This window comes from Saccopteryx leptura, chromosome 2 (genome assembly GCF_036850995.1).
Source record: "Saccopteryx leptura isolate mSacLep1 chromosome 2, mSacLep1_pri_phased_curated, whole genome shotgun sequence".
NCBI classification, from domain to species: Eukaryota; Metazoa; Chordata; class Mammalia; order Chiroptera; family Emballonuridae; genus Saccopteryx; species Saccopteryx leptura.
This window is the reverse complement of record NC_089504.1, coordinates 68,110,215-68,131,768: the sequence shown is the minus strand read 5'-3', so window position 1 is coordinate 68,131,768 and position 21,554 is coordinate 68,110,215. Positions and strand designations below refer to the sequence as shown.

The window sequence follows — 21,554 nt, the reverse complement described above, 5'->3', positions numbered from 1 at the left end:
CCTTGGAATATTTGGGGGAAACCACTCTAAGGACAAATGAGCCCGCTGCTGGGGAAATATGTGGAAAGATAGTATTTCTCTGCAGGATAAGGTCACTGAAAGTTCACTTTCCTGTAAAAGGGATGGTTAGTCTTACCCATAGTTTGGCTAGTCAAATAGCTGGTCTATTCCTTCTATATAATTACATTTCTGTTAGTTGTTTTAAAACACACACAAAAACAGGATGTATCTTTTTTGTGGTTTCTCTTTGATGAGTTTCTAAAGGGAATATTTTGAGGTTTTTCTCTTGGTGGGGTGAAGGGAGGTTGAATAGAGAACAACTGATATTATGTTATTTTTTTCTGGGCAGAGAATTTGAAATTTTGCAGAACCATATTTGAAAGACTTTGCTTGCTGACTTGAGCTTTATCAAAAAGGAGCACTCTTATATCGGGATGTAATTTTACTCAGTAACATAAGTGGATGTGCAAACTTATGAACATTCTCGTTTTGAGTATATAGAAATTTTTGTTCCGAGACTTCCTTGCGTTGTTTTGAGAGAACAATAGAAAGGCATGTTCTCTCAATCAAGGAATCTTCTGCAATTTGGCCAGAAAGGAAGCAGAGCATGGCGGTTAGGCACTCAGACTTGAGGAATAGCCTACGACCATACCACCCTGAACGCACCCGATCTCATCTGATCTCGGAAGCTAAGCAGGGTCGGGCCTGGTTAGTACTTGGATGGAAGATTTGGGGAACAGAATGCCTGGTCCCAATATAGGGATTCTCCACCTTACTAGCTTTTGACCATGAGAGTGTTATTTAAACTTCTCAGAACCTCGGTTTTCTAATCTATTGAGTTATGATAATAATGGTAACTACTTTTAGGGTTTTTGTAAGATAAAATGAGTTATCACATACGAAGCACACACAAAAAAAACAGTAAATGTTATGTGTTATTATAATTATTGGATGTAAATATTTATATTATAAATCATCAGTTATGTGTAGCTCTTTATTTATTTATTTATTTTACCACTTACCTATTTGAAAACAAAGTTGTGGTTGATTAAAGTAAAAGAATTAGAACTTCCAAACCATCACATTAAAGGCAATATAAACACAAAGTATTTGATATTAGCAAGTGTCAACTTGAGGTTTTTCCTTTCTTTTTCTTTCTATTAGATCATTTTGTCCTCTGTAAGGCAAAGCTATTGCCATTGAGCTGAACATCTGTTGGTAACATTAGAATAATTCCATCAACAGCTACAGAAGAAAGGGAGGGTGGGTAGGTGTTTCAAGTGCCAAGTGGCCAGGTGTGCAGATAGAGAAACAAAGTTAGATGGTTTGGCATCTTCATAAAGTTTTAGATGCTACACAGTGTTTATCCTGTACCTGTCTCTCAAGGGCCTTATTAATTGACTAGAAAAACTTTTGGTTGAAAAAAATATTAGTTTGCTTTATTTTTCCAACTTGTAAAATTCTCCTCAATGGAGGCTAAGGAAGACCTGGCCAAGATTCCTGCTATTGAACTTTGGGTTAAGTGCTGAGATGGAGGGATGTCCTTCTGGAAGTTGTTTGGGTAAACAGAGCCAGAAGGATGAGTAGAGACACTAAGAGTCAAGCTCAGGAAGACCAGATACCAACAGCAGGAAGAAGTTGACTCTGTTAGTTACAAGGGGGCTCATTTCAAAATTTTTAATAATATTGGGCTGGCCTCATTTAACTTTATCACAGGAAAATACATAGTCATGATAGGCGGGCCAGGCATGTAATGCTGAAAGTGGAAATCAACTTTCCTGTCGCTCAGGAGCTGTGTTGCTCTTTCTCCGCGTTGGTTGTATTATTCTTCCTTAAGAGGATCTCACCGAGGAAAACCAGAAAACAAAGAGGCAAAACAGCTGTGTTATCAACAGCACTAAAAAAAAAAAAAAAAAAAAAAAGCCTAGAAAGTTGGTTTTGAAAATTAGGGTCCTATTCATCCATGGTATCTTTGCCTCATTAACATGGATGATTGAAATTTGATTTTTCTCAACTAGTTTTTTTTTTAATGAATATAAAATACTTGTACTTTACCTGCTAGTTGTTAATTTTTCTTTATTGAGTTAACTGCTCTCAGCATTCCAACAGGCTCCAAAATAATGACCTGAGCTGTGTATTGTGAACTGTTCAGTCAGACGGATAGATACAGATGGATGAGTATGGGCTGCACAAAGAAAAGTCGGCGGTATTTAATCAATGTTTGTCTGATCCGTGTGAAACGAGTATGAATGTAAGCTGCATCCCATCTGTTTTATCACCCATGTGAAGCTAACCTCATTTTTAGAATTTGATTTCTTATGTAATTGCCCCAGAATGACACAGGATGATCAGTTGGGAAGAAATATCTTTTCGGACTGGCAAGATAGAGGATAGTTTCGTGTCAGTGTGTTTCATACAGTGGGCTTCTGCATTTTGCAGTGACCCTTTCAATAGTTAAGTAGCATCATGGCCTAGTAATTACCTGCTATTAATTATCAGCTGGACTTTGAAATCACCCCGACCTGGGTTTGAGGGTAAATGTATGATTCTAGATGTGTGAGGAAATTACTTAAACACCAAAGAGCACAGGGCCTGCCACAGAGAAGGCGTTCAGTAAGATTTATTGAATTAATCTTTATTTACTTCAGTTTTCTTTATCTGCACAATGGAGAAAACAACAGCACATACCTCATAACATTTGTGAGAATTAAACATTCTACGGCACGGAAAGCATAATGACCTGGCAGCTATTATTATAATTATCCTGTTACTTACTGGTTCTCTCATGGGCCCAATTTTAAGCATAAGTATATTCACATATGTGATGTACAATTTATGTTTCCATTACCAGTTTTTAAACTCTTAACCTAAAATGAAAAAGCTAAAACGAGAAGCAACAAGCATTTATGTGGGATCAAAGAATTACAGTTTCAGGAGCATAGATTCAGGCAGAAACTCAAATAGCGTCCCAATTAGAGTCTGAAGATAAGGGATTTTTATGAGAAAAAGAAGGAATAATTACTTGAAAAGAAGAAAGATTTTCTATTGGTACTAACAAAGTGAGGTGCTCTCAGCTATACATGATTGGTTACTGATTTCATCTTCTGATAGAGAAACCTTAGTCAAATCAAGAGGCCTTGTGATCAGGAAATCTGCTTTGCTGCTGCCTTTACAAATACTTTTGTGAATCAGTTGTGGTTTGGACAAGTCCAAAGTTGTAGAAAACAGTATGTACGAAACTGTTCCTGAGTGATGGCTGTTCTGGCTCTATTTTAAAATGGCTCCACTTCTGTCAACTTTCACAAATTCTTCACTGTAACTATCAAATCATGCCAAAGGCTGAAAATATGAAGCAAGAATAGAAATAGACATGAGTTAACACTGTCTTTGAGTTGATAGATGCAATTTCATTAGTCTAATTTAAATTTATGCCATTTTACATATTTGTGAGTGATCCTAGTCTGAATAACAAGGGCATCTGAGAGAGTGACACCCATCAAAGGACTGTACCTCATTGAGCTTCTTGGGATATTTTAGAGAATAATGTATAAGCTTATGTACTAAATAATATTCATCAGTGTGATATAAGTTGTATTTGTAATTTCAAGATCACATATTTAATTACTAAGCAAATAATATAACAAGTATAATGTGAGTACAATGCAGTTTCTATCATCTGTTCTCTAGCCTCTCATGCTATATGAAGGAATTATTTCATGATTTCTCTTTATGAACTTCATCAAAAAACTTTGATTCATCAACTCATTTAGAAAAATAATTTGTCAAACTATTTAATGAGCAATCTTTGTAGATGCAAAGATAACTAAAAATTTATAGGTAGGACTGTTGCTTAGGACTTCAGCATTTAGGCTGTAGGGTCACCCAGAGCCGTGGATGCTCTTAAAAAATGACCTAACCGTCATGGAGTTGTGCTCAGGAAAGATTACTTCAGTGTGAAGAATGGATTGGAATGAGAGTTTAGAGGAGGGATTCCAATCAGACATCAGATATTAAGGACTGGATTTAGTCAGTAGCAGTGGGATGGTATATTGGGACTGATTTGGGAAATGTTTAAGATAGCTCTTGGAGCTGTTCAGGTTAGTTCTTGAGAGTTCAAGGTTGATTTGAAGGCTTCCATCCAGACATCTGAATGCTTTTGCTCATGGAATATTTGGAGAGTACATTCTGCAGAAGAGATGATGATGAGTTTCCTTGGAAGAGCTAATTAGAAAGACCCCTAATTACACTATTCTTTAGATGCGAAAGCATGGATAATTATTTTGCTGAATACTGTTTAATGATCATCTAGTTTATATTTAGATTAGCATAGGCTAAGAAAGGAAAGGGTTTAAATCCTTAGTCAATTAGAGGGTACAGTCTATACTGCTGAGGATTTTAATATGTTTAGAAGCTATTCATGACTATTCATAGGCTTGACTTTTTATACTGGTGACTTTTATTATCATGCTGAACTCTATCCCTTTAACACAAAATGTACACATCTTTAATATTATAACAGCTATTGAATATGTTTTACTTTTGAGTTTATCATATACACATAAAAGAATGGCAAATACCCAACATCAAAAATTGTTACTAAAAATTCCATTAACATTACATAGTATTTTTACTTTTTTAAAATTCCCCCCTCTATGTAAACCTAATTTATCATAAATCATTTCTGAAAACTTTACTTTTATCATTAAAATCATATTTATATAATTACTGAATTCATGTTTCCATATACCATGAGATGATTAGTGTTTAAAAAGTGTCAGTATCCACCTGACCAGGCAGTGGCGCAGTGGATAGAGCGTCAGACTGGGATGCGAAAGGACCCAGGTTCGAGACCCCGAGGTTGCCAGCTTGAGCGTGGGCTCATCTGTTTTGAGCAAAAAGCTCACCAGCTTGGACCCAAAGTCACTGGCTCGAGTAGGGGGTTACTCAGTCTGCTGAAGGCCCGCGGTCATGGCACATATGAGAAAGCAATCAGTGAACAACTATGGTGTCGCAACGAAAAACTGATGATTGATGCTTCTCATCTCTCTCCATTCCTGTCTGTCTGTCCCTGTCTATCCCTCTGACTCTCTCTCTGTCCCTATAAAAAATAAAAATTAAAAAATTAAAAGAAACATAAAAAGTGTCAGTATCCTATGATAAAAGAAAAGATATTTTGATTTCTATAACATTGCAGGAAATTTAAAAGGTCTCCCAGAAATTTATTATAAAAGCCTGGATTTAGTCTCAAAATAATGGTTTTAACTATAAAAAATTAATTTATTTTATATCTGCAACATTTATTATAGATTATTGAATACATTTTAGCATCAAGGAAAAGCATGGAAATCAGAAAAAAAATAGTTTAAATAAAGAATAAAATGAGCCTCACCTCTGGTCACACAGTGGATAGATAGAGTGGTGATCTGGGAGAATGAGGTCCCAGGATTGAAGCCCTGAGATCACCAGTTTGAGTGGGCTCACCAGCTTGAATGTGGGGTCATAGACATGATCCAGTGGTTGCTGGTCTGAGCCCAGGGCTTGCTGGCTTGAACCCAAGGTCTCTGGCTTGAGCAAGGGGTCACTGGCTCGGCTGGAGCCCCACCCCCCCGCCATCAAGGTACATATGAGAAGCAATCAATGAAAAGGTGAAGTGCCACAACTACCAGTTGATGCTTCTCATCTCTTTCTTTTCCTATCTTTCTCTCTTGGAAAAAAAAATCAAAGTTAGGTTCACATAGGAAAGAATAGGGGAGAATAAACAAGATAAACTAATGTTCATGGAACTGGAAGGGATATTGAACCAAGTGAACTTGTAAACTATAGCAGCAGATAAGGAAACAGAAAAGTAAAATAATAATAATAATAATAATAATAATAATACCTGCCTTTCCAATATAAACAGAACATTTGTATTGATTTTCTTTTCCATTTGAGTCAATGTTGGTGACTATCACTGCCTTCTACTATGACTAATCATTTCATGTTATTCTGGTTATACTAGTGTTCAGCTTCACAGCTAGGATCATCTCGATGAAGTGTGTCTTCAGAGTTTTCTTTTTAAGTCGTGTTTGTTATTTGTGATAAATGCCTATAATCCAGTGTTATTCAGTATTGATTTTGTGTGTGTGCTGTTTTTCTTTTAAAGTCAATTGATCCTGGCCAGCAGTTCACATGGGAACATTCAAACTTGGAAGTAAACAAACCAAAGAATAGATATGCAAATGTAATCGCATACGATCACTCCCGGGTTCTCCTGTCAGCAATAGAGGGTAAGGTTATACTGATTTTTTATACCGTCATTTACACGGGTTTAAGTATGTGCATGAAAATATAGTTTTAACTAGGTGTTCAGCCATGTATGAAAATAGTTATTTAAGATTTAGCTATTGCTTTTCATTTTTTCTTTTGCACACAAATATACAATACGTAGGCATACAGTAGCCCCACCATCATATAACATAAGAGCATCACTCATTATCTTTTTGCCTCTACCCTAGATGAAAGACTTGATAATGTAGTTGATGTTTACATAAGAGAAGCAATTTGGGATTTCCTATTTACTGATGGTTACTGATACTTCTGAATGAAAAGGTAATTGTTAGAAGATGCCCATTAACTTTTATTTAAAAATGGGCAAGAGAGTTCTTTGTTTGTAAGTAAATCTGGATAGCCACAAGGGACAGTCATAAAGGTTAGGGTTGGTGATGTATTGATTAATTCAAATTAAGCACATTGGTAATGTCTCGTACAACTAATTTGTGGACTGCTTGGTAATCTCTTTCACAGTTGTGGTAAAAAAGTACAGGGGGATCTTCAGATTACGAAAGTCTTAACATACAACATTTCGAGTTTATGACACTCCCATAAAAACTTTAAAAAAAATTGAGACGTGTTTTGGCTTACGCTGTTAGCGTCATACTTCCGGACTACATGAACGAATTAGTTTGGTTGTGCGTGGCAGAATACACAGTACAGTGTACAGTTCAGTATATTTATGTCCTTTTCCTTTTTCTGTGGCTTAGTTGTGTTTTTATGTTCTAGATTATGATTTTACAAGTATGTCAAGATAGGTAAGTGACTTAGGCTAGGGTGTGTCTTGACTTACACCAAAATTCAGGTTGTGTCATTGTCATAGGAACAGAACTGTGTCATAACCTGAGAACCCCCTGTACATTCCAGAGAGAATGATTGCTTCTAAAAGATGAGATTTATTCCTCACATATACCTAGCCTCTCTTATGGGGTTCAAGAGGAGAATATTTTCCATTCATCCCTTTCCAATACTAAATGCCTCTCACATGGCATATCAATTAGAAGCTCATATTCAACACTCAGCATTTTGTTAGTCTGTTTTCCACTGTAGCACATTGGCTTTACAGTGTCATTTAAATCTGTTCCTCTGTTCTAGCAGCTAGCCTAGTCCACCAATAGCCACATAGCACGTACATCCTCGCTGGCACCCAGAAGCATGTTGTAGTCTTTTTGTACTTGAATGTTTACTGTTTACCCTCTCCCAGATTTTTGTAAAACATTCAGACCCAGTCTTTTGAGAACCTTACAGTTCAAACATTTTCATCTGTAGTTATTCAAGTATATTTCCTCTTTTTTTTCCTTCTAAAATCTAAGGTGACCTAGTAGCTCTAACCAAGTCCTACCTCCCTCCTTAGTGCCCAGAGTTCATTTGAAAGTGCAATTCTGTTTAAAAGTGTTCCTAGTACGTGCTAAAGGCAACCATTACATTTATTTCCGGTTTGAGGAGAATGAGAACTATGTTTCAGCATTTGGGCAAGGCCCTTACTTACATCTTCTTTCCCCAGAATGGTGTTATATAGTATAGATATATTTCATAAAATGTTCACAATTTTATTTTTGTTGTTGGAAAAATGTTATAATACCTTTCTGAGGCAACTGAAGTTACTAGGTATGAAGAGGTAGCCGTTTTCTGTGCTTAAAATTATTGACCAGTTGTGTCAAAGTTTCACCAATGCTAATTCAGGTAGGGTAGCCAAACTAGTAATTGCTTCTTTCAAGTCTTGTTTAGGAACTGTAATTAGGGTGATTAGAATATAGAGTTTATATTTTATCTCTGTATTTCCCATTTTAAAATATAAAAAAGCCTGACCAGGCAGTTTTGCAGTGGATAGAACGTCAGACTGGGACACAGAGGACCCAGGTTCGAAACCCAGAGATCGCCAGCTTGAATACAGGCTCATCTGGTTTGAACAAGGCTCACCAGCTTGAGCTCAGGGTCACTGGCTTGAGCAAGGGGTCATTCAGTCTGCTGTAGCCCCCTGGGGAAGACACATATAAGAAAGCAATCAATGAACAACTAAGGTGTCGCAATGAAGAATTGATTCTTCTCATCTCTCTCCCTTCTTGTCTGTCTGTCCCTATCTGTCCCTCTCTCTGTCTCTGTAAAATAAAATAAAATAACATTTTTTTGTCTCAAGTCTCTTAAATCATCAACACAGTAAATGAGAAACTAAACCAAGTCACAAATAAAGAAATCCTTTTTTCGTTATTGAAGCCGGATAAATTATAGAAATAAAATAAATACATGCAAATTGAGAACGAATTTGGCATGGTCTAGGCTGGAGAACTTGTCCGTCTGCCTTTGCTGTATTGTAGCATTGTTCTCACTCGGAATTAGGCCATTCAGTGCTACCACTTTCCTGTATTTTTGCCTACTTTATTGTTGTTTTCTTTAACCTGTTATTTTCTACCATCTTAAAAGTAAAGTATGTTAAAAAAAATAAAGAATATTCCTCTCTGTAACTTTATTATGAATGTTGGAAACGATGTACATTTCATTCCTGTGCTATTTTTATAGTACAAAAAACCAAAACACTTGAATCAAATAAAACCTGCCTTTTTTTTATAGCTCTATGCCCACAAATACACTCTAAATCTAGAGCTGACCTAGAAACCAAAAGTCTTTCAATTTTAAGTGTTATGCAAAAGGTTAGAAGCATTTAATTGAAGTTTATGGGCTATACAGGGAGCTTTCAGCTAGATTACAACCATGAACAGCATTTTATCTTCAACTAAGCCCCATCTAGCAGATATAGAAGAAGCCGAGTAATCATCCTCTCTCTTAAGCACACAGAGAGAATGCTGGCAACTGGAACCACAGAACCAGCTGAGGCTTCTACTACAGAGGGAACTTGGATAATACAAAGCCAGAAATTTCAAGTGTATTAAAATATTAAGTGACTTCATGCACACATAAACTTTAATGTGCTTGTTTTGAGTTCCTGTGGCAATAACTTAAAAGGCTTTGATTGAAGGTTTTATTCTGTGCATCCTTGTTTTTCTCTCAGTGGTCCTGATCACCGTCTTCATATTACCTTGCAGGGTTATTTGACAGACATTAAGGGAAAAAGTGAAAGTTGCCACAGTGACTCATATTATCTCTATTTACACGGTTGAATAGTACTAAATGTATGCAGTACTTTCATTGAGAATTAGCAGGGGGAAAAAAAATTTAAATATCAGGAATTCTATATGGGCACCAATGTGCTTACTGAACTCCTTGAAAATAATTACATTTTATGACATGGTTCTAAATTATGCTCATTTTCTTTATGCTGGAGAAAAAGCAGAATAAATTCAAGAGAGTCCTAATTACAAGATGCTTACAGTTGTTGAGTTATAGGTTAAGTGATACAGGAACACAGTTGAAATTGAAATTTTTACCAATCTGTTACCTTTTGGGTCCCCTCCATGTTTAAGCAGTTTATAAGAGAAAATAGTAATTCCTGAAGAAAAGAGGTGATAAGATTTACTTTAATGTTTTATGATAAATGTGTCAAATAAAAATTAAATGCAAACATATATATATACATATATATGTACATAAAATAATATATAACAGTATGTTTAATCTTACAGAATCCAAAGTTTTCCAGAAAGTATACTTTTATTAAAGTAGAACTGAAAAAACAGATGCTGAGACAGAAAACTAGTCCTGAGTCACACAGTGTAGAAGTAATATAGTTCAAATTAGAATTGAACTCTTCTGATTCCTTGACCCCGGCTCCACGGCCCGCATAACTCACGCGGCTCCCCTACTAATACAGGTTGTGAGTGAGACTAAGTAACTTAGCAAGAATCCAAATACTCAGCCTTAACCTCTGGCCTAAAAATCCATTTTGTCATTGGGCATTCAGCTATGGATGGTACAAATATTACATTTTAGTATTTCATTTCCTACTTTATGGCATAATTCATCTGAGGCAATGACACAATATGAGGAATCACCTGTGATTCCAATGCATCAAAGTCCTACAATTGCAGAAGGTTAAGTACCTCTATCCCTGACTGATCCCACAGGTGATCTACTTACATCAAATATCTTTTAATGTATCTTCAACTTCTTATAAACCATGGAATATCAATTAGTGACACATTACTTATTGTAATACCTTGTAAATAGCAAATAAATCTAATTATTACAGTCCTAGATAAAAAGGTTTTTAGTTTCTTCTTCTAATATTTTCTTCACAGCTGCTAGTACTATATTTCTATTACTAGAATTATAATGAACAATTCAGTGTAAAAACCATATTGACATGGAATTTTTTGAAAACTGATAACCAGGTGTAAATATAAAGCCAAATTTAAAATGCTACTTTTTAATTCAACAACAAAGGCAAGAAGTTATAGATATGGTTTTTGGATATCTACTATGTAGCATGTTTCATGTCAGGGATTTTACATACAGTGTATAAAAGCATGGATAGATTTTACCTATAGTGTTCAGAATGATCTCAAAAGCTAGTTGTTATTATTCAGTTTTACAGATGAAGAAACTGTTAAACTAAAAATTAAAGTAGCTTATTTCTAATCAATAATAAGTGGCCCAGGTGAAATTCTATTATGTGAGGCAGTTGGGCACAAGACTGCTGTTTTCTCTAATAGGCCAAGCAGACCTGTAGCTGCTTTTGAATTCATAATGATAGTGCCTGTACAGCCATATCTAATTTAAAAATGGTGTTTATTTTGCTAGGAAGACTGCCTAAAAATTTTGAAATATAAATTTTGAAACAGTTATGATAGAAAGCTTAGAGCAAGAGATCTTCAGTGTGTTCTTAGACTCCAAAGTGAATTTTTCCAAAGAATAAAGGACATATAATCGTTTGCAGGTGGGTTTTTTGTTTAATAATACTTTTTTTTTTTTGTATTTTTCTGAAGCTGGAAACGGGGAGAGACAGTCAGACAGACTCCCGCATGCGCCCGACCGGGATCTACCCGGCATGCCCACCAGGGGGCGATGCTCTGCCCCTCCGGGGCGTCACTCTTTTGCGACCAGAGCCACTCCAGCACCTGGGGCAGAGGCCAAGCGCCCGGGCCATCCTTGCTCCAATGGAGCCTCGTTCGGGAGGGGAAGAGAGAGAGAGGAAGGAGAGGGGGAGGAGTGGAGAAGCAGATGGGCGCTTCTCCTGTGTGCCCTGGCCGGGAATCGAACCCGGGACTTCTGCACGCCAGGCCGACACTCTACCACTGAGCCAACTGGCCAGGGCCAGGTCAATGTTTTTGTAAAAAAATAAAATTTATTGGGGTGACATCTGTTAATAAAATTATATAGGTTTCAGGTGTACAATTCTATAATGCATCATCTCTATTTTGCATTGTGTGTTCACCACCCCAAGTCAGGTCTCCTTCTATCACCATATCACCATTTACCTCCCTCTTCTCCTCTTCTACCTCCCAAACCCCTTTCTATCTTGTAATCACCATACTGTTGTCTGCGTCTGAGGTTTTCTGTTTTTTTTGCTTAATCCCTTTACCTGGTGGGCGTGCCAGGTGGATCCCGGTCGGGCGCATGCGGGAGTCTGTTTGACTGTCTCTCCCTGTTTCCAGCTTCAGAAAAATACAAAAAAACAAACAAAAAAAAGAAAACAAAAAACATTGACCTTTGGGAGAGCTGGATCTTGTCGAGAATCTGATGAACATTTTAAACCTCACTTGAAAACAAAAAGCACCTGTACAGTTTGTACACTGATTTCAGAGAGTTCTTAGGCACACCCTCCCTTGGCCAGGCCCATTCTGCATGTATAAACCCATGCCTCAGGGTCTTTTGTTCTATTCCTCATAAAATGAGGATATGTAAGACTCTTTCTACAAATTCTGAAAGTTGGTTCCAAATCCAGGGATCAATAGATAAATAATATGAATAGTAAAATAAATATTGAATCTTGAACCTTAAGAGGTTAACTCAAGAGAAAGTAGCCAAATACTACTTAAGCCAGAAGGCTCACTCCAAATAGAATTATTGGCTGATGTGTATCTCTGCTACCAAGCCAGGTTTAAGTGGTTTCGTCTGTAAGAAAGTTAGAGGCCCTAGCCAGTGGCGCAGTGGATAGAGCATTGGCCCGGCATATGGATGTTCTAGGTTCAGTTCCCGGTCAGGGCACTCATGACAAGTGACCATCTGCTTCTCCTCCCCCCCCCCTTTCTCTCCCTCTTCCCCTTCCACAGCCAGTGGCTTGATTTGGTTCAAGCTTGTGCAAAAAATTAAAAGGAAAAAAAGGAAGTTAATGTAAATCAAATCAGGTCGTATGTATTCTTTAACAGTAGTGCTTATTAATCTGGTAAAAGAAGCTAGTAAAATATGGGTTTGTTTATTTTTTCTAGTTTGCAGTATATATGTATATTTAAAGTTTCAAAACATAAATATATTTTTAATCTCTTTAATGGGTACATTTTATAGAAGGGCCCATATGCTTCTCAAGAACTTCCTTTCTATGAAAGCACCCTGACCTCTTCTTGCTTCTGAAGAGCTTGTTTGGAGAAGTTGCTTCTGGTCCCTCATCTGTGCAATCGGATGAACAATAGTACCAGTCTCCAGGAATTATTAGGATTTAGTGAATTAATGCATGGAGAGAATTTAGAGGAGTGCTTGGCATGAAGAAAATGCCTGACATATATTGGGAACTATTAAAATTACCATTGCTGGTATTATGATTTTTTTTTTTTTTTCTGAAGCTGGAAATGGGGAGAGACAGTCAGACAGACTCCCGCATGCACCCGACCGGGATCCACCCGGCAAGCCCACCAGGGGCGAAGCTCTGCCCACCAGGGGGCGATGCTCTGCCCCTCCAGGGCGTCGCTCTGTTGCGACCAGAGCCACTCTAGCGCCTGGGGCAGAGGCCAAGGAGCCATCCCCAGCGCCCGGGCCATCTTTGCTCCAATGGAGCCCTGGCCGCGGGAGGGGAAGAGAGAGACAGAGAGGAAGGAGAGGGGGAGGGGTGGAGGGGTGGAGAAGCAGATGGGTGCTTTTCCTGTGTGCCCTGGCCGGGAAACGAACCCAGGACCTCTGCACGCCAGGCCGACGCTCCACCACTGAGCCAACTGGCCAGGGCTGGTATTATGAATTTTATTGCATATCATTAGGTCCTCTTATCCTCAGATGGAATTTCTTTTGTATATGATCTATGGAAAAATTAATACTATCCAAATGAGAAAGCTGCATATATTTGGAGTACTGTGTGAAGCAAAAGAAAATACTGGCTCTTGATAAATGAAAACCCGACCCACAATAGCATTTCAGATTTCAACAAGGGGAAAAATGTGTTCTTCTAAATAGAAATTCGAAATATATCATCTGCTGCTTGATTTGCATAATAGGAGCAATTCCAAAAAATCCAACTGTAAATAATATAGAGGTTGTTACAACAACTTTGATTATTTGTGAGATGGGAAATTTAGCACCTTTAAAATAAGAAAGTGGCTCACAGGGAATCACTGCCCCTAAAATGAATCTGATTTTACAAAGGGAAGAAACTATTAATATTCCCCTGCACCGTGTGTCACCATTTGCTGCCACACTGGTGCTCTGTGTTTAGGTTGTCTGAGTTCCTCTTCTGCAGAATGTTCAGTGCTAAGTCACTGTTTGTCCATTTAGAACAGCTGTCAGCACACGCTAACATTCTCCAGTTTCACAGGATATTCATGCTAGGAAATCTTTTCTTTTTTTTTTTACAGGCCATATCCAGTAACGTATTTTCTTCAATAAGTAAAAACAAAACCAACCAACCCAGAAAAATTATGTTAATATTTTTAAATATATTTAAAATATCATATTAAATTATATTTTAATGAATACAAATATTTCATATGAAATTCTAATATCAAAGAATTTAAGCTATTTTCCTCAATGAAGAATTCCTTTAACCTTTTCCATGTGCTATTTCCTAAGTCAGCTCACTAAATATAATCCCTTTGACTCCCTCTAGGATATTTTTCTCTCTTTCCTTTTCATCTGTCTATTTACCTATCTATCCATTCACCTATCCATCTATCTACTACCTACCTACCTACCTACTATACCTACCTACCTGTCTTTCTAATTAGCCTAAGCACTAGTGAATAGTTTCTGGGTACCTGGTGTTTATTATATTTTGCTCTTGAAATTCAACTTAACAAACTGAAGTTAGCAGAACATACACCCCACCTGCAAAAAAAAAAAAAAAAAAAAAAAAAAAAAATTCTTTTCTGTTTCTCCTGTTATTGCTAGAGTTCATTTTTCTCATATTGTTCAGAACATCACATCAATAATTGATTTAGTACAGTTTCTTTAACATTTTTAGTGTTTCACTTTTCAAGTTAATCATTTACAAGCATGACAAAGTTGAATTCTTTATTACAGAGTGCTTTTTTTGACAATAAATAAAAGCATTTCTCTCTTTGAGGGGCAGTGCACAGACACATTTTTCTAGCTTAATTTGTCTTAAAGAGAAAAGGCAAGATTGGACTTGGCCTTTGAAAGCTGGGAACAATGCCACAGGGTGCTTGCAGCCTGCATGAAGACTAATTTGGACTGTTTCAAAAGCACCTCTCCTACAGGCAGCCCAGCGTGTGGCGTGGGGCTGTGTTATAGGGCTCTCCCCTCAGCCTGTACCTGTGCTGTTTCTTATCTGGAAAAGAGAAAAAATGTTTTTAAAATATGGCTGGTTGTGTTGAGTTTTTTCTTTACTCTGGTTTTCAGGAAGCTAATCGAAGAGTAAAACCAGAAAGCTATGTGAGTTGTTGTTTTTTATTCATTGTACTTAGTTTAGTTCTTGGGATTTTTTCATTGTACACCCATGCAGATTGCAGTATTGACATCTACACTTCATTACTCTGAGGCTGTAGAGAAACCTCCATATTCTGTGGTGTGACCCTACTTTTAGAATAAAGGCACGGGTTGTACGTTATTGGGAAGAATATAGACACAGGTTGTACATTGCTGGGGAGTTACAAAGTGATTATTTTTGTCCTCTCCATTGATTTTATTTTTTATATATAGAAACTGGAAAGGGCCTTTCGGTTTTGGAATTACTTTTTGTCAGTAGGGTATTTAGGAATGAATAGGTTTGTTTCATTTAAGTTTATTATATTGATCCTAAGAATACCTAATATCCACTGGTATTTGAGAAGTTTCAACTGTATTGACTTCTTTGATTCTCACAGAGGTGTTGGGTAAGGACATTATGATAATGCTGCTCCTATATTAGAATACATATGAGGAGCCTAAGGCTCTGAGAGTGTCTACAGACAGAGCTCCTGAAGTCACACTCCTGGATTTTGATTACTCCCTGCTGCATGAAGCCTTTCAATAACTGCATATTTATTAATACACGCTAAGTAGACCAAGACTCTGACTTGGCTGAAAAGGTATTCTGTGCTGGTCCACGCTCTGCTTTATCTCATGGCAAAGTGCTCCCTAACTAGAAATGAATTGTGAATAAGTCCCCAACACTTGTAGCTAATCTTGGAATATATTCAAAGACAATTTAATTGGCTACATTCTTCCCTGGGTACACTGTTAGAACCCAGCCTCCTTAGCTGTGCAGAGGTAGAGAAAACCACGGAGAGGACACAGGTGGAGGCTGGATTCACAAACTCTGTAGGAGTTGTCCATTTCCCTATTATTACACACTGTGCAGAGGAGCTGAATGCCCACAGAGCAAGGCACGCTTCTGAAAAGCTTGCCCTGCCTACTATAGAAACATGGAGGGTAACGTGCCAAACTGAAGTTACGTCCGGGGGTATCATGGCAGGTGATGGCTCTGTGGCTTTGTAAGAAGCATTTGTTTTCACTGGAAAGGGCCTTTCAGTTTTGGAATTACTTTTTGTTAGTAGGGTACTTAGGAATGAATAAGTTTATTTCACTTAAGTTTATTATATTGATCCTAAGATTACCTAATATCTATATGGCAAAAAAAAGATCCTTCCTTCTTCTAGTTCTGATACAGCACAGTATGGCTGCCCTGGCGCTAGTGAAGGGGAAAGAAAACCTGTGTTCTTTGAAATTAAATAAAATCACTCACAATACTTTTTAGCAGACTTTATTTTTCTTTTTTCTGTCCTTTAGTTTGCTGCTGTCTGCAAATAAAGTTAGCATCCTTTCTGCACTGTAGATTGTGAAATTGCAATCTAGGTCTTAACTAACAAACAGTTCGGAGGTGTTAGAGAGGGTTCTGTCATATTTATTTATTTGTTTTCGGATTGCAGGTTGAAGTAGAGAAGGGGCTATTATTTACTAAATAAAAGGTAGCTTTGAATAAAATAAATTTTAATTTAATGGAACCAATTTGAAAAAAAGAAGGAATTGTGGAGCTTCTGCAGATAAGAAAGGGGAGCTTTTGTGCTCTGGAATTTGAGTACTTCTGTCATACAGCAGGGAACAAACTGATTGACCATAAACAGTTTCTTTTTGACACAGACTTTACTAAGGATTTGCAGAAGTGAAATAAAAGCACATGGGTTTTGATGCCACACCAAGCTAGAGTTAAGTCAGCCCCTCGGCGGAAGGTCCCTACCCAGCTCTGTAGAATAGATCCTTAAATAGCATCATTTCATGATAAGGTTGATGAGATAGTATAGGAACTTAACTCTTGTCTGTATCAATTAGCCTGTGGTAAATGAGTTCTGTTACACCTCATTTCGATTACAGTTGCAGAACCTGTGGACGAGCGTGAGTGAGGACTTGCTGTACTGTAGCGAGTTGTCCCCTGGAGCCGGAGGCGGGTGCTGCCCTTCTCTCTAATGAGCGTCTCAGCTCCACGATCCAAGGAGAGCTTCTTTCTTGAACAGACCACCTACTAGCCTAGTCCCACCACCTCCTCTTGTTTTTCAATTGTTTGTCCTCTACCCTACTGGTTCCTGGTCAAAATTTGAAATATCAGTCACACCTAAAAAAAAGGAAAAAAAAAATCTCAGCCCATCTGAGGAAGTAGCAGTAGAAATCAGTTTGAAAGAGAATCAGAGCAGGTTTCTGCCTAATCTGAGAGGCACAAAGCCTGTATTTATCTTAAAATAACTTCACAGAGATTTCCAAATCCAGGAAGGTTAAGAATGCCACAGGGAGACTTTTATTTTAGAACCCAAGAGGACTTGAGGGAATCAATTTGTCCAGCATGCCTTTTTTTAGAAGATAAGTAATCAAGGGTCTGGACAAGTTGAACAACTGCCCAAATGGCAAAGAACAAACTGCCAGCAGCCCTAGACAGAGTCCCCGTGTCCCGGTCTGGTTCTCTAAATTTGTAGCAAGTGCTTAGAAATGTCCCAGGCTTCAAAAGGCACATGTGACTTTTCCTACAGTGAGGAGAAATACAAATGCACATTGTCCTTATGATTATTTAGTTTCACATCAGTAAAATAATGCATGTGCTACTTTCGGTCCTGCTTTTCCAGTTAACATCAGGGCATACAGCCTTATTGTAAAACTTTAATCATTCATCAATAAGAAAGATCTTTTTAAAAAAATTATCTGCTAATGTGAGAAATCACATGCAAAACAAGTTGTTGTTGTTTTTAATAGACCCACTTGGTTCCATTTATCCTCCTCAAATAAATACAAAAAAACTTTATTTTAACCAAGTCATGACAGCACAACTCAGATAGTATTTTATTTTATTATTATTATTTTTTTTTTTTGTATTTTTCTGAAGTTGGAAACAGGGAGGCAGTCAGACAGACTCCCGCATGCGCCCGACCGGGATCCGCCCGGCACACTCACCAGGGGGCGATGCTCTGCCCATCTGGGGCGTTGCTCTGTTGCAACCAGAGCCATTCTAGCACCTGAGGCAGAGGCCATGGAGCCATCCTCAGCACCTGGGCCAACTTTGCTCCAATGGAGCCTTGGCTGCGGGAGGGGAAGAGAGAGACAGAGAGGAAGGAGAGGGGGAGGGGTGGAGAAGCAGAGGGGAGAAGGGGCACTTCTCCTGTGTGCCCTGGCCGGGATTCGAACCCGGGACTCCTGCACACTAGGCCGATGCTCTACCAGAGCCAACCGGCCAGGGCCACTTTATTTTATTTTTTAAATGAGGAGAGCTAGATTCCCGTGTTTTCAAGGTTTTAAAGCTTTTTTTCAGTAATGATTCATTACAAATATTCTTTTGAACAGAGTAGCTTCATTTGTCCAAGGATTCCTCCCCTTTTGTTAATATTCAAACAAATGCAGGAGCAAAGTCAGGAAATCTTGTCCTAGTCATTGCATGGTTAGATGAGGAAAACGATGTGGTCTTTGCATTTTGAACTCATGATAATGTGTTCAAACTTTTGCATGCAGTTTAAAGAACAGTGGATCCCAAAATTCATGCCCAGCCTTATTTTTCCACAGAAAGCTATAATTAGCAATTCCTAGCAAATAAAAGGAGAGCCTATAACTGTTCTTATGAAAAGCTGTTTGCTATATGACTTGTTATGCATGGAGAACACAGAAACCCAGCTCTCCCAATCATTCGCCTCATCATAGACTTTGTTAGTTTTAAAGACTTACTGTTACACCTCCAACTTTAGTTTACCCAACACACAAAGACCCAGCATAAAGCATGTAAGTAACATTTTTAAGCACCACAAGATAAACTAGCCCACTTAATGGTGAAATACACTTTAACACAGGAATGGAGCATACAGGAATAATATGAATTCAAGATCTAGCCTCAGATTTCTCACAAGATTGGAATGGTAAACATTATTGGTGTTGGAACTATTTATTTACATGACTATTAATTGGAGAGTACACATAAAACAACACATGGAAATTGATGACATTGATTTCTATCAATATAATAAAGCCATAGATTCCCAGAAAAGATCAACTTTTAGACCTAAGTTGTTCTTTTTGAACAACGACGTGAAGACTGACTTTAAGAGAGTATTCGTACCACAGTAACAGTCCTAAGATTTTTTGCCTATGACAAACTAAAGGCAGACATTTTTGCTATGCTCTTTTGTTTTAATAATCTCTACCTACCACCACTCCCCTGAAAGACAAGCACCATTATTATAGTATTGAACAGAGGTCTCCTTGACTCCAAGAAATAAAAGTAATCAGCTAATTTACAGTAATTCTATATTCTTTCAGTTCAGCATTTTAAGTTAGTTTCCATCTTTCATAGCCCTGGAGGAATTCAATTAATTCTCTCACACTTCTCTTGGATTAGTAGTGCACTCTGATTAGTGTTACATTAGCAGATGCAAATCATTGTTGGGATAAGGCAGGGAACTGAAAATTCAATAAACAAATGTGCATTACTTGGAGAATGTCACCCTCAAAAAGTGAAAGAATTTGCAGATCCAGTCCCCAGAAGAAACCTCACTATCAGTAGCTACAGAAGAAGCATTTCGTGGCACCAAAACACTTGGAAAGCCAGCACGTTACAGCCCTCTACCCCCACCCAGAGTTGGTTGAAAACTTTTCCAACTTTTTGGCATTGAAAACTGAGGTCTTGAACATGCTGCTGTTTAACTTTGGCTTCCAGTCTAGGGTTAATATGTTTAGAAGGGCAAGCCACCACCCTTTCTAAAATCTTTCCTCATTTATCATCCCACACAGCTTGTTATGTGGGGCTGTATGAATATAAGACACATAAGAGCTTTTAGAAAGCATAGCCCTCTCTCACACCTCCATGTTGGGAAGGGCATGTGAGAGAAAACTTCCTGAAGCATCTTTTTGCCAGAGTGAGTTAAGGGACATGCCAGAGGTCATTCCAGATACAACCTCCTTAGATAAAAGTGTCAAAATAGAAGAGGAGCCTAAGCGTTATTTTCAGAATGTAAAGTTAGCCTAAAAATTACCTCTACCAAGTGTAGCAATTTTGTTTCTAATTCTCTTTTCAAAATACCCAATCCCCAATTCTGGCCCTGGCCAGTTGGCTCAATGGTAGAGTGTCGACACAGCGAGTGGAAGTCTCAGGGTCGATTTCCAGTCAGGCCACACAGGAGAAACAACTATCTGCTTCTCCCTCCCCCTCCCGCTTCTATCTCTCTTCCCTTCCTGCAGCCATGTCTCAAATGATTCACGTGCATCAGCCCCAGGTGCTGAGGATGGCTCCATGGAGCCTCCACCTCAGGAGCTAAAAATAGATTGGTGGCAAGCATCAGCCCCAGATGGGCAGAGCATCAGCCCCAGACAGATGTCACTGGGTGGATCCCAGTCAGGGCACATGTGGCAGTCTGTCTATCTCTCCCCCACACTTTAAAATATATATATACCTTTATATATATTTAAATTTTATATATATATATATATATATATATATATATATATATATATATACCTTTTTCTTTACCAACTTATATCTTCCTTTCTAATATGGAGTAGCTCTCATTTCCTTAATCACTCTGGCTACTTCTTAAAGCATTTGGTGATACAATATCCATGCTAGGTGCCTAGTAATTTTCAGGCATAATGTTTTTATTCTTAGGAAGTGCAACCATTATTCAGAAGCAACCCCTGTAAAAATTAATAATAAAGTATTGTTCAAACTTGAGCAGTATGTCTAAAAACAGTTCATGCTGAATGTCCGATCGGCTTGCTTCCCTAGCTTTACATGGGTCTCGTGTCCATCCCCTCTGTCCACAGATACATTGTTCAAAATCATTTGTTCTCCTTGATAAGGAGAAAATGGCACAGTGCCCCGTTGATGTGTTTTCTAAGTCATTAACCCAGATTTTTCATTTTGAGTTTAGGAAAAAAGTTTTGTGTACCCTGGTAGCTACGTGAGTCTCATAGCCAAAAGCCTTTTTATCAGTTCTTCAGTGCTGCAAACTGCTAAATTAAAAATTTGAAAATGGGCTTTTCCTGTGTTACAGTATAGATTTATTGTTGGCTCAGGAACAAATCCTGTGGACACGGAGATGTGCTGCTTCCCAGTGGCTGTAACCTGAGGACTTCATTTAAACTGTCCTTTGAATCTACAATAATTTGATGTCAGGGAGGAATAGGATCTTTATCAAGAAAGGCTGCCAGAAACCCAACTGTTTCTTGAGTAGCTGTAATAGATGAATAATGTTACAACCAACTGAGCAAAAGTCTTTTTTCTCAAAATGCTTTCCACTAATGCTGGTGGTATTCCATATCCGTGTGTTCATCTCGAAGCCCAGTAGTTTCCATCTGACTTTCATTACTTTTCTTGAGTGGATCCGTTTTACAACTGGAATCAGAAAATCAGTCAAAGTAATTGAAAGTGGCAATCAGTGAAATATAACAATTTTAGCTTGGGAACATGTGTTTCGTGATAAAGAAAATGTTTTATTTTTCCCCATAAGTCCAGGACCTATGTT

The 21,554-nt window shown here is 38.0% G+C and overlaps 1 protein-coding gene across 25 annotated transcripts in view; it reads left to right on the top strand.

The window, feature by feature from the left end:
* Positions 1-21,554, top strand: part of PTPRD (protein tyrosine phosphatase receptor type D) — a 2,469,774-nt gene that overhangs the window by 2,379,929 nt on the left and 68,291 nt on the right. For all 25 annotated transcript variants that reach the window (XM_066368144.1, XM_066368143.1, XM_066368139.1 and 22 more), the window contains one exon: positions 6,146-6,269. In XM_066368144.1, coding sequence (XP_066224241.1) covers positions 6,146-6,269 — 124 coding nt within the window. The remainder of the gene's footprint in view (positions 1-6,145; positions 6,270-21,554) is intronic.